The 13882-nt window shown below is 49.2% G+C and overlaps 1 protein-coding gene across 2 annotated transcripts in view; it reads right to left on the bottom strand.

Moving 5' to 3' along the window:
- Positions 1 to 978: 978 nt before the first annotated feature.
- The window catches only part of LOC109969124 (zinc finger protein 609-like), a 28031-nt gene continuing 15127 nt past the window's right edge, over positions 979 to 13882 (bottom strand). The window contains exons 3-9 of one of the 2 annotated variants that reach the window (XM_020615802.1): positions 9573 to 9798; positions 8864 to 8951; positions 5675 to 7790; positions 4610 to 4991; positions 3650 to 3964; positions 2962 to 3031; positions 979 to 1742 (exon numbers count right to left, since the gene is read on the bottom strand). In XM_020615802.1, coding sequence (XP_020471458.1) covers positions 1733 to 1742; positions 2962 to 3031; positions 3650 to 3964; positions 4610 to 4991; positions 5675 to 7790; positions 8864 to 8951; positions 9573 to 9798 — 3207 coding nt within the window. In that variant the 3' untranslated portion in view covers positions 979 to 1732. Of the gene's footprint in view, positions 1743 to 2952; positions 3032 to 3649; positions 3965 to 4609; positions 4992 to 5674; positions 7791 to 8863; positions 8952 to 9572; positions 9799 to 13882 lie in introns of both variants that reach the window. The other variant, XM_020615803.1, reaches the window with a different exon arrangement.

Consider the following 13882-nt stretch of genomic DNA (forward strand, 5'->3'; position numbering starts at 1 on the left):
GTTTTAATATTGGATTCGAACGGTAAAAGGGTTTGTAATACATACCAGCTGACAAATGGATTTCGTGTACAAGTAAAGGTAAGACCATAAACTTTTATTTCTAGTTAGAAATAAGCTCAATTGGAATAAATTTTAACCTCAAATTAAATATGGGTCACGTTTGTGTGAAGAATGCTGATATGAGATATAAAACATAACGCATTGTCTGTTAACAGACTATTTGTATTTGTAAATCTGACTAAAAGAGTTGGTGCCTCACCAGCTGTCAACCTCACCGCACGTCACTGCTTACCATATCATTATTATAAGACAAAACAGCAAACGCTCCGTCCACTGATGGTGCAGGAGTAGGATGCTGCAGAACCTGGCAGAGAATCCTCAGGTTTTTAAAGTTTTCTTGTGGACCACCGGGCTTCACTGACGGTTGTCGGCACATAGCAAGAAAAAGACTATTCATAGAAAATTCGGCATACTTAGTTTTCCAAAATGTAAATGACCATAAAACAAGGCTACATTTGGAGCCCACAGTGTAACTCACTGTGTGAATGTACCAAGGAAGGATTTTCAACACTGCAGAACCTGCCTGAGGTCGTCTTCAGTATCCGGGTGATCCAGTGACAGCAGTCTGGACGTGCATAAGGACACTGCACACAGGAACACGTTTTGCTTTCTTCTGCGCCTGCAGTGCAGTTCTGTGTAACTGTAGGACACTTCCAGACCAACAGATCACTGGATGAACTGGTGGCTGACATTTACAACACAACAGCTAGGTTCCTTGTAACAGCACTGTCCAATAAAGAGGTACTCTTTCAGTCTGCTCTCAGGGGATTCAGGTTGGACTCACTGTGAGCAGCCTGCACACTAATCTACTTCTGCTGTTACACACCTGTGCTTGTGTGCCATCTCAACAGCACTGCACTTTGTTTAAACCGCTCACCCTGCTCTTTGGTTGAAGAAATGAGGAGGCTGAAGACGGGCGCCGTTCCACCAGCTACAGGTTTAATATCAGATCAACAACAGTAGAAAAACAGAGGCAGAGGCTACCAGACGAAAAGAAGAGTAGGAAATCCAACAGCATCCAACATGTTCTTTAAAATAATTCCTCTGTACAGTATTTACACACACACACACACACACACACACACACAGTACAGCTGCACACTGAGGAGGAGGAGCTGCCCACTTCCTGTCACTCCGAGCATGCAGCTTCAGTCCCAGTGCTGCCCTCTGATTGGTCCATCCTCCTCCACCCACAGTGTTTTTGTTTCTGGTGAAGCTGAGGTGCTTCCAGGTGAAGGTGTGATGCTGAACTGACTCTCAGACGTGTCGGAGGTGATGCAGGGCAGAGAACGTCAGACAGGAAGTGACCGTCTGTCAGCTTGACTCTGAACACCCCCAACACCGCCCACAACTGTCTGCTTCCGAAAAAGCTGCCCCTCCGTCTGTCCCAACGATGACCGCAGCATCTCAGTGTGTCTACACCCACCGGGTCCACTTTGTCCTCAGCCTGAGAGCCCCCCACTGCCGAGCACCAATGGTACTGTCTGGGACCAGCAGGACCAGTGGAATCAGGCTTTCTACCACTGGTCCAGTCCAGTGAGGGCGAGCGGTCGGCTGGACGTCCAGACAGACAAATCGAACGTATACAAACACCACTGAACTGATGCTGAAACAGAAATGTTTCCTCATGTGAGCCAGTCACATGACGCCGGGAAGGGTGGAGGTCAGCCAATCAGGTGTGCCTGCAGACAGGTGAGAGAACATGATTTGTCATATTTTGGCCAGGTAATGCACTGACCTGAAGCTGTGATGGAGCTGGCTGTGCTTTAAGGCAGGGTTTCTAACTGAGAAGGACCTGAGGACCACTGTTCTGAGGTGGGTCAACCAGATGGGCACTACTGTAATCCTGAAGGTCACCTCTGCATTTCCCGGTTTTAGATATCTGCATGAATTTGATTGTTCACAGACAGTAATTACCACATGGAAATGCGTTTCTAAAAAAAAACTTAAAACTGTGATTCCCATAATGAAACTACATTGTTGAATGCATGGTCCACATGCAGTGCCGTCATGGACCACCAAGGGGCAGCAGACCACCGGTTGAAAACCCTTGCCTTAAGACATCAAACCTTGTACGGGGTTAAGTATTTAGTTAAGCACGAGTTTCCCACTTGGAGATGTATGTTCAATTTCACACCCAATTGGGGAGGTTCACATACATCTCACCTCATAAAGACAAGAGCCTGAGAGCAAAGATGGCGTCACCGAGTCCCTCCTCACTCCGAGTGATGCTCAGCAGGTGTAGTGTTACACTGCTAATACACCCATGCCTGTCTTGGCATCCTATTTATGTTAGACCGTTTTCTGATCTCTTCACATTAAAGATAAAGATGAAATCTGCTTCCACAGTTACAAAGCAGTTTGGACCACGTCATTAAATGTGCTGATAAAGAACACCACCAAACGTTTCCTGTGTGGGTCACAACACACAACATAAGTAACTCAGTGTAGAGCAGCAGTGGTGTCTGGCCTCAGCAGGGTCAACAGTCTGAGATGATTCACCATCAGGGATGTGCACACATGTTACAAGGACAAAGTTTCAGCCAACGCAGCAGGAGAAAGATGCAAGTGGCAGCTCCACTGGTGTCGACCACTAGGTGGTGCTGCAGGTGTCTCACTGCTTCACCAAGATGCTGAACAAGCTCCCTGCCCAGCACCTGTACACACTGTGTGCAGGTGGACTGAGGAGACCTGGGCTGGTTTAGTAAACACTGGTCTGGGTTAGAACTGTTCTCTTTACTGAACTTTGGCTGAAGTTCACTGAGGGAAAAAACCATTTACGTTTTATCTCTGAAAACATCCTCCATTTGTTCAGTGAAAGAAACCTTTGCAAAGTGTTGTGCATCACATAAAGCAAATGAAACGTGTCATCAACAGGTGTGCGTGTTTTACCGTTCTCACCTCCGAGCAGGGGGGTACATGGATGGGGCGGACGCTTGCTGACTGGCGACGATGGCTGAAGATGAGAGGCCTGTGAGAAAGACACAACCATCAGAAGCTGTGACTTCACACTCTGGTGGAGCACAGAGCCACAGCAGGTCATCTGAATCCGTGCTGCTGTTTGAATGTCAGCTGACAGAGATTCACACCTCCTGTCTCACTGAACCAGGTTTTCTAATGAACAGCACGATCGAATGCAGTGAGCGATGATGACAACATAGAACCCTCTGATGGGAGTGTTTCAAACTGAAGCTGTGGAGGCAGCGGCTCACCAGGAAAGAAACTACCGAGTTACAGAACAGGAAATGCAGGATCCAGTGCTTCCGGAGTTTGATCCACACTAGTCTCTCTGCCTCTGCTGTTTTCTCTAAGTACCGGTGCTGTCAAACAGAGACTTTGATACTTTTTGTACTACCTCAAGAACAAAACTACATTTAATGTGTAAAAAAGAAAAGTACAAACAGTTATTGGTAAAGTCTGCAGTCAACCTGCTGCTCTCTGCTGCCAGACAAGAAAAGTTGTACAACATTTTCTGCAGGAAGTATCTGGATGTGTCATCTGCATGTGGCCTGTTGTCCCCCAAGAAGAACAAACAGAAACACCTGGAAAGATGTGTCTGTTTTCTCAGGTGTGTGCGCACGAGTCTCACCTGAGGGGTAGGACAAGTCGTACTGTCCCGACAGCAGGGGGTATCCCAGGTGATGATGGGAAGGTAGGATGCGCTGGGAGGGTGAGGATCGCGGCCGGTCTCCCTCTCTCTCCCGTTCATGCGGCATCTTGTTGTCCTGGATGGACGGGGATTTGCTGTTGTACTGGCTGGCGTGCTGCTGCAGTAGGTCCAGAGCTTTGGCCTCACCGGACGGCTTCACTGTGGGACTGGACCTGGAGGGCTTCTCCATCTCCTCCCCCGCCACCACTTTCCCTCCATACGAGGAGAAGGCGTAACCAGGCGGCAGGTACGAGCCTGAAGGCAAAGTACAGCAGCTCAGCCTGCAGCACAGACGCTTCTCTAAAGCTGCGTCCACATCCCAGCCGGCATTCCCCTCCCAGTGACTCAGACCTGATGTTCAGACCACATCTGAGTGAAACATCAGAGTTGAGCAGCAAGGCCTGGGATGTGGACATGACCAAACATCAGTGAAAGGTCACAGGACAAACGTGAGACCCACGCTGGACCACATTCAAAGTGCGCTGGTTTTCTGTCAAAAAATCACCAGTGAAGTAAGAAACTACAAAGTGTAACACATGATTTAATTTGATATTTCATCTAAAACAATGTATATAATTAACAAACCCAAACTAGTTGTAGTTTTATTAAAGTACCCAGCCCATTCTGCTGGGGCCTGAGGGGGAGTCACGTGCTCTGAAGCTTTTGGCCAGTACTGCACACTGTCGACAACACTGCACTACAGCTGTTGATAGTGCATGTGTAGACAGAGCCAGGCTAGTGGTTTCCCTCAGTTACACATCTTTACACTAAGCTAGGCTCACGTCCAGGCTCCAAACATAAGACGCAGACAAGAGACTGGTTAGCAGTTCTTCTCTCTCTCAGAAAGGCAGCAACCAAGCTGGTGTAAACATGCTCAACTTTCCGCCAGCTGCTTCTTACCGGGGTAGTTCTGCATCATGACCGAGGGCATGCCTCTGTAGCCGGGGTGGCTCGGCTCGTAGCCCTGGCTGTAGGCGTACGGTCCAGCCATGTAGGGTATGTAGCCCTGGTGCTGGGCCAGGGGGGAGGGGAACTGCATGTGGGGGGGTCGCGCCTCCTTCCCTCCCCCTCGGTGCTCCTCTGGAGGCAGCTGAGCCCTGCTCTCTGTCCCCTCCTTGGCCTCCTCTTTCTGGATGCCTTCCTTGGGCCGCGACCTCTCCTCCTTTCCCTTCCTGTCACGCTCTCGCTCCCTGTCCTCCCTCCAGCGCTCCTCCTCCTGCGCTTTGGGAGCCTCGGAGTACTTGCTGGGGTAGACGTAGGGCCACAGGCGCGAGTCCGGCTCCTGCAGGGAACAAATACTGATTTAGGATGAGGTACGAGATGATTATGGAAAATAATACAGGCCTGTGTTTGACGGGGTCCTCCGAGTGTTCAATATGAAACAGAAAAAATACAGTAAAATGTAAGTGAGAGCAAGTAGCTGAAAATTAAACTCAATATAAATTTATTATAGGGTTTAATATCAAAATATGCTCTTCTTCAAAGTCTATTTTGTAACGTTGTGACACTGACAGTTTCTCTACATTTCAGTTTTATTTGTATAGCACCAAACCACAACAAAAGTCGTCTCAGGACATTTTACAAAGTAAGGTCTAGACCTTACTGTTGTTAAAGAGGAAAATCCAACAAACACCCCCTGAGCAGCACTTGGCGACAGCGGGGAGGAAAAAATGCCTTTAATGGAAGAAATGTGGGACAGACCCCGGCTGTTGGTGGGCGGCAATAATTAAAAGTGTTCTTTTATTTATTGATAAGAGGTCGCAAGCCTAAAACAGTATGGCTGACATGGCCATGCAGACATGTCGTTTGACCCGACGGCAGTCTGCCGGTGTTCATCAGACCAGGTGCACCCAGTCACAGCACACCTGCTACAGTTCGGTGATGATATAATATACACAGCCTGTACCAACACATACCTGGCCACTCACTGATATCTGATTAGTGTCTCCTGTAAAATGCAGTTACCTGTCTGTACCACATGGCCGGCTCCACACCTGTCGGCCTGGCCGACTCAACTAGCTTGGCCTCCTCCTTCCCATGATGCCCTGCTTCACCCAGCTTCATCTTGAGACCCTCAGGCTGAGCAGAGGGCGCCTTGGGGTCCTCTCCTTTTGCCATGATGACTGACTTGGCCTGTTCCAAAGTCGGTGGGGGCTCTTTGGGTTTGGACGGATTCGGCCCCCCCTTGGCACCCAGGTCAGTGAGGCTGGGGGCTCTGGACAGGGTGGGGGGCACTGAGGCTTTCTGCTTCCACTCGTCTTTCCCTGCAGCCTCCCGCTCTTTACTCTCGGCCTTCTTGTCAGCCTGCCGCTGCCTGTCCTCGTACTGCTGGCGGTAGGCGGGGCTAGAGGCCAACAGGTGGTAAGCCTGGTCAGGTGAGTAGGAGTAGGGGGGAATGTAGTACTGGTTGTAGTACAGGGGCTGGGCGTACATGTTGGTGCGCTGCTGGATGACTGACGGCTGCTGAGGCCCCGGGTCCACCTTCCTCTCCTCTTGAGGCTCCACCTTCAGTTTGCCCTCCTCCCCCACCTCTGGCTCCTCCTCCTTCTTAACCTTTACCTGAGCTCCCTCCACATGAGGGGGCGCTGCAGACGCTGCTCCCGGGCTGGGGTTGGGGTAATTTGGGGAGTAGTAGGAGTCATAGCTAGGGTAGTAAGGCGAGTCCTTATTGGGAGCCTGAGGGGGGAACAGCGCCTTCTTGGCCCCTTCACGAGCACCCTGGTCAGGCTCAGGTTTGACCTTCACCCCCTCCGCCCTCCCCTCTCCATCCTCCCCTGCATCAGAGATGTCAGAGTAGGCTGGGCTGCTGGTTTTGACGGAGGCATTGTCACCTCCATTCTGGTTGAGGTGGAGGGGGGGTGCGAGGCCGGCCTCCATCCTGCTGGCCACGCCAATGGATGGGCTGGGGGCGTTGTCTGAGAAGCTGTACACCTTGTCGGCCTCGGCCTTGATGCTGGCCAGCCGGCTCTGGTGAGCTTCTGTGGTGCCATTGAGCAAGGCGTCCCCCTCCAAGTACGGGCTCCTCCCCTCCTCTGGTCTGCCCCCCTTACCCATCGCTTTCGGACTGTCTCCCTCCTTCCCCCCCTCTCTCTTCTTCTTGTCCTTCTTCTTCTTGTCCTTGGTGAGTGCAGGGTCAGCCAGTGGTTTAGGTTGGATGTTCTTCAGCTGGGGGCTCTTGGGGACAGGCTGTACCACTGAGCCCAGGGCGGGAGAGGATGTCTGCAGGGCGTAGGGTGAGGGGGCTCCGGCAGCAGCAGCAGCAGGGCCCACGGGCCGGGCTGGCTTCAAACCTTTCTGGCTCAGTTTGTCAGGCTTGCCTCCGGCCACCATCTTCTTGGCCTTTCTGTCGTCCATCCCGTCGTTGCTGGCCTCGTCAGTCAAGCACGGCCCCTCCTCGCCGCCATCCATCACCTCTGGCTCAGCCTCCCCACACTTCTTCTTCCCCTTTGACATTAGCTTCCCTGATGAGGGGGAGGGGACATCAAATGCTCGCCCTTTAGGTGTGGTGGAGCGGGTGGGGGAGATGGCAGCACCATTGCAGGAGGCGGGGTCATCTCCGTATTCACTGTCTCCATCATGGTCAATTCGGATATCCTGGTCATTGTGTGCTCGAGCCTGGTGGTACTTCAGCCCGTTGATGTGCTTGTACTTCTTGTTGCAGTTGGGGTGGGGGCAGTCAATGAGTACAGGAGAGGGGCAAGTGCGGTCCAGCTGTGGAGGGGGGAGAGGGTCAGTTTTACCTCCAGGTAAGGGGGTGGCAGCACCAGTGGAGTTGGTTCTCATGCGTTTTGAAGCCTTGGTGTCCTCGGAGCTGGAGGTGGGCTCCATGTCAGAGGCAGGTTTGGTTTTCCTCTTGGCAGAAGACGGGCTGGCCTTGGCATCCTCGGCACCGATGGCTGTCTGACTGCCTCGTCGGCCTTTGCTGTTTGCAGCTGCACCACGTGTCTTGCTGCTGCCACTGCCCTTGTTGTCCGAGGAGTTACTATTGTCATTGAGTGGCGTGTTGCTGCTGGGACGCATCCTCTTCCCTCGACCACGACCACTTCGCATCTCCACATCACTGGTGGGAGAGTCACAGAACCTGAAAGCACAGGCAGATACTGAGAAGACCTGCTCACAGTGAAGCAAATGTGACCGTTCCAGCAGTGGAATGTTTTCATTCAGATACTGGTGTGATATTTGGCGAGCAACATGGAAGCATGGCATTGTTGGAAAACACTCAAGTTGAACAGTAATGACAACAAGCTCGTTGTTGTGTTTCGGCTCCTCACAGCTCTGCAGCAGAGCCACGCTGCACCTCAGGTTGTGTCAGTGATGGAATTTAAATGCACTTTGTTGTTGAAGCCTGAATTAATCGTGTCAGGAATTCTCATTGCTGCTTGTGCCTGGTCAACTTCATCTTCATTACATTTAACTTGTATATCATTTATTTTGTTCTCCTGCCTGTTCTACAATGTCTGGGTGTGTGCAGGAGTGACAGGCCATTAATCTGGCACTCCCATTTCATTTCAGCTTGCACGCTGCCAGTCTGATGAGTTTTCCTCTCGGGCCAGATAAACAACCGGCATCCGTTTTCAGGCTGATAGAACAGAAAAGACTTCAGATCTGATAAAAATGAACTAACCAGGTAAAATGGGCTCATTCATTTCAAGTGTTTGATAGATTTTTTTTTTCAAGTATTTAAAATGTGTGCATTAGTCTTAACTGAGTTTTCTTGTTTTAATGTTCACCTGCATTCTGTCTTTCAACACTCATCTGGAAAGAACTGCTTTGCATGATCCTGTATGAAGGTGCTAGAGAAAAGGTTTTGACTGACTGATCTATTTCTTAAGTGTTTCTTGGCACAGCAATAATAACCACAGATTTTGCTAAACAGTTTCTACCGTCACTGGTCGAACACAGGCATTCCCACCTGCTTTACCTGTCAACAGGTTCTGCACTGATGCCCAGAATGTCATTACACCAATCTCACAATATTAAAAGGCTGCAGAGATACAATTACTTCCACCCAGCTCTATTCCCAAGCTTTAGTTTGACTTTAAACAGTCAACCTACTATGTTTGCAGAAATATGTTTCACTTTACAGCTATTCTGGGACAGAGTCCAGGAATATTTCTAGGTTAATTTATGGTTAGTAAGTGCGCTCATGTGTACCTTGGTGGGGCCCAGTCATGTCTTGTGCAGTCCAGCAAGGTTCCAACATACGTCTTGTTCCTCCAGGTGACGTTAACAACCAGCATGCCTACACACAGACACGACACACACAATCAGCCTCATAAACCCACAGAAGGTGTTACTGCAGCAGGAAGCAGACCTGTCAGATGTGATTCCCGTTGCTACTGCTGCACATGTTGGATTGCATCCAGCAGGTTTCTGGTATTGAGTCCCATCAGTGCTGCAGTGACTGTGGAGTATTTTAGTGTTGTCACTTGCCCCTGTCAACAGATAAAACTCCAATACCTGACTCAGAGACATGAGTGTGAGACACATCACCCTGTACCCCCGTGTTTTTTACATCTCAGGTCTATTTCTTCTCTCCAATGCGTTTAATGAAGCATAACCTCCATAGACTGTCTTCCTCTCACTGCCCTGATGACAGACAGCTGTTCTGACGGCAGCGGCACTGCAGGTCGGAGTCAGTTCAATGTATTGATCCAGATCAATGGATCTGACCACCCACACTCCATCTATCTAAGCTGGTTTTAAGCTGACCTTTTGCCAATGCGCTTAAATAGTGAAAGAAAACGGAGCTTGTGCTATGAGGAATTCTTCTGTAGGTACAGTCCCAAACTGCACTAGATGTGAGCTGTGTGTCAGGATGTGATTGTCGCCGTTAGCTGCAGGGTGTGTGTCAGACTCTCACCGTCCTCCGTCTCCTGCCACACGATGCCCTCCAGGTTGACGCTGGTGCCTGGCTCACAGGGTCCTAGGCACTCCGGCTCGGTGGCCAGTGCAGCATCTGCCGTGTTCACCGCTACTGAGCGCGTGCGAACCATGATCTGTTCACAAGGAGATGAGATGTCGCTGTTGGTGACAGGAGTGAGGGGGTGGAGAGGAGGAGGAGCAGGGGTGGAGACCGGAGACTCCATCTAGAGGAGAGGGCAGAGGGTGAGAAACACGTTAAAAGTCAGTGCCATGAACTGGGAGATACAGAGGGCAAATGTATGAATGGCAGCTCACCTGTCACCTGTCTGCAATACACCTACACCACAGACCAACAGAGCTGATGCAGAGTCAGCTTTAATGCCAGTCTGGCCAACTAAACAATGGCAACAACAAAATCCCCTGAAGCCCAGACAGCTCACACACCACAGGGCACATCACAAACGTCAGGTCTATACAGTGCTGTACTATACACAGAAAGCTTAAAAGCCAGTTTTCTGCATGGAGCACCTGTGATGTGCCAGCACAGTCTCACCATAGCCACCACAGAAACACAAAGCGTAAAAACTACAGTGTGTCAGGGCTAAAATGTGAAGCATCATTCAATGTGCCTCGTCACGTACACTAATCATTCTGACTGGCATTTTGTGTGAATCAAACTCCAGGCAGCCCTCCCCTCCACCAACGTCCCATTATCCACAGATGGATATTTGTGACCTGTCCGAACCTAGAAAAGTGCTCTTTGTGTGCAATAACTCAGTGTGAAACTGAAACATGGTCAGGAAACTAAGGCCGTTACCACACCAAAGAGGCAGTGTAGGGCCTATGTCAACAATAAAACTATTAGAGGCACAGGTTGACTTGTGAAATACTGTACCTGTGTTAGTTTGACATTTTCTACGACAATCAAACGGGGTTACTGCTCTGTCTCCTGAGGAGAGACTGAGCCCGCGATGCCAATGATGAAGGGAACTCTGGACAAAGCACATGCTGTTTCATCTCACACAGGATGTTGGCAACTTAAGGGCTGTTTGGGTTTTCTGTGCCTGCGCGTTCGATATGGTTCACTGGTGTTAATTTCATCTGTCCAGGTCTGCCAGGGAACACGTGCAGACCAGAAATTTGTGTCTGCACAGACTTCCACACAACAAAAATCCCTGACTGCGCATGTACTGCAAAGTTTGAAAAACAAAGGTGCAGGAAGACAGAAGGTTTGATTTGAAGAACAGAAACGTGCATGTCCATTATGCGTGTCCATACAAGGGTATGCAGAAGCCATGATTTAGCCTTTAGGAGCTCAAAAACAAACTGAAGTGTGATAGTTTTTCTGTGTTACAGCTGTTGGTAACTCCTCTCCTTTTAGAAACACAGAGCTGCTCCCTGACTGGTGTTAGAGACTGATGAGCTGTGAGACAAAGGAGAGTGGAGTTAAGTAAGAATCACAGGTTTACTTGTCCTTCATTTATTCTCTGAAGCTTTTAGTGATGCACTCTTCCCCATGTGCATGTGATAAAGGAGTCACACATTCACAACTGATCTACAACTGTCTAAAGCCTGTGTGTCAATAACTTGTCTGTATCATCTGTCCTCAGGGCCTGAGTTTACACCAAAATATGATGGCATGTGAGTGCAACAGTGATTTCCTAGGAAATAAAAAGACCAAATTGTCAAAGGGGTGCCTTCACTCAATCCAAAGTCAATAGAGCGAGATGAATTCCACCCCCTCGGTTCGGGTGTGGCCTAAACGCACTCCGTCTCTATACCTGTGATTCTCGGCCAGGAGCTGGCTGTGCAGCTTACTGATTTACCGACTGGTTAAAGGCTGTTATTGTGGTAACAGGAGAAAGCAGTCATCCAGCTCCTATAGTCTGCTCTTTAAGAATAATAACATGGCCACCTGGAATGCTGGGAATCCCCCTGAAGATCAGGAAACTCACCAACCAGCTCTCTCACACACTCCTCTTACAGAGGGGATGGCCCTGTTTTAAGCCTCTGCTATTGGCTGTCGAGTCTCCACCAAGAACACAGCTCCAATACAATGCCGCCTGCACTGGGAAACATCGGGCCCTGCTCCTCCTCTCCATTCACTCTGAGGGGTATTCATTACAACAGGCCACATTCCTTTCAAGGTCACTCGGCGGCTGAGAGAGAGGGATATCAGTCAGTGATCCTGATCAGCACTCACTGTGAGAGAGAGAGACGGGCGCAGGCAGAGAGCTGGAGTGATTACCCGACAAACCTCAGCAGACCTGCTGAGCCTCCATTCACAGCACAGGCTGCTTGTTTCATACACAAGTGAAGTGGGTGAGTTTTTATGAAGCAGAGATAAAAGTCCTCCATTGTCTTCTGGCTATTCAGTGCTGGTGAAGCGTTTCTAACACTTGCACTGCTGCATGACTTGCAAGTACAACAAGTACAAGGCTATAAGTGACGGCTTCACGTACCAGTCAGCTGGAGAACTGACATGTTACCCATCAGCTTCAGAGCTCTTCCTACACTTCTGCTCTGCTATGAGCCAGGTCCTCAGGCTCGACTCCTCTGGATGCACCCACATCCCAGTTCAGGAATTAGGGAGACCAGGTTTTTGCAGCTTCGGACCTCATCCAGAGGATCCAATTGTGAGGAATCAATGATTTCTTTCTTTATTAGTTTATTTGAAAGGGGCAAATTCATATCGATTAACATCAAAGATATAAATGTGTCAGAGTCATCCAAAAGGCCAACTTTCATCTGTTAATTCCCTTAAAGCGTATCTAAGGAAACTCTTGTTTACCTTGTTAGCATGAGCATTCACTACGATTCACTGCAGAATGTGGGCCAACGTTAATGCACCATAACGACCTTGAAGATGTATATAAGTGGACCACACACAGCTACCCACCACCAACACATTGTGGGAGGTACTGATGATCTTGAGCATGTGTTCAGACTCCCACACATGTTGAAAGGCTATGCTAAGCCTTTAAGAACTCAGAGACAGAAAGGTCAGATCACAATTCTTCTCCCTGGAAATTCCTCCGGGACACCTTGAAACCTCTTAATAGGCATTCAAATCCTAAAAACCTCCCTAAAACACTTCCCGTGACTCCTCAAAGGCCTAAAGACCGTCCATAAGGACTGGAGTGCCTTGCTGCTTGCACACACTCAGAGGAAGATAATACATGAACAAGAGCTTAGTAGTCATCTGTCCAGGGGATACCAAGACACTGGACTAACATCTGGGAGGAAGGCAGGGAGACCTTACTTTGGATGGGGGCCCAGGACTCGAACCCCTGTGGTCTGAGAGAAAGAGGGAGTTTTACTGGAGCCTGTAATTGAATGGAAGTCTCATCCAAAAGCCTAAACCTGTAAAGGACTATTTCATCTATTTAGGCTTCCCCTGCTGAGGAAACATGAAGAAAAGCCGTCGCTGGGCTCAGACATGTGACTTGCCATGTCCATCACATTTCCAGGAACCCTGGCTTCAGTGCCGAGGTGTCAGAGGGCGGGTCCTTTATCAACATGATTCATTTACTTTCTCAGCTACAGCGCCACCAGCCTGCTTTCCGCTACTCCTGTTTCCAGAGAACAGACCCGGCTGCTCTCTGCTGTAGATTTCATGTGCAGGTGGAGAGGAAGCCCGGGCATTTCTTCATACCTCAAAACCTTCCAGGCTGAAGTTTACACTGTTTGGCTCATGGTAGAGAGATGAAAAGTTAAACCGCAGTGGAAAGAAATAAGTCAGTCTATTGTCAGCACTACACAGACAGGCTACAAAAACAGCTGAGCTAAAAGTGACCTACGCAAAACTGTGCACATACACTAGTAGATCCAACACGGCTGTTTCTGGAGCTGAGCCTGATTGTAGAGCAGCACGGTCAACATATTAGCCTCTTAAAACGCTTCACACATATACAGGGATGCACCGATACCATTTTCAGAACCATGAGTACTCACGTTTGAGTACTTGCCGATACCAATACAAGTACAAAAAGCAATACTTCTGCTATAAAAACTACAATTACCATAAAAGTGCAATGACTTTGGCAGTTCGATTCCCAGCTTCTCCAGTCCACATGTCAAAGTGTCCTTGAGCAAGACAGTGAAACCCCAGTTGCTCCCAGTGATGTGAATGTGAGTGTAAATGGGTAAATGGCCAAACAGTGTGAAAGCGCTTTGTGCTGCAATGCATAGAAAAGTTCTGTACAAGTATGAGACCATTTACTTTCTGGCTGTGATGAAGTCAATTATACAATGACAGGAGGAGTTGTTGAACTCAACCATTTGTTTTCTTCATGCTCACTATTCACT

Source organism: Monopterus albus, unplaced genomic scaffold (assembly GCF_001952655.1).
Source record: "Monopterus albus unplaced genomic scaffold, M_albus_1.0 scaffold170.1, whole genome shotgun sequence".
NCBI lineage: Eukaryota > Metazoa > Chordata > Actinopteri > Synbranchiformes > Synbranchidae > Monopterus > Monopterus albus.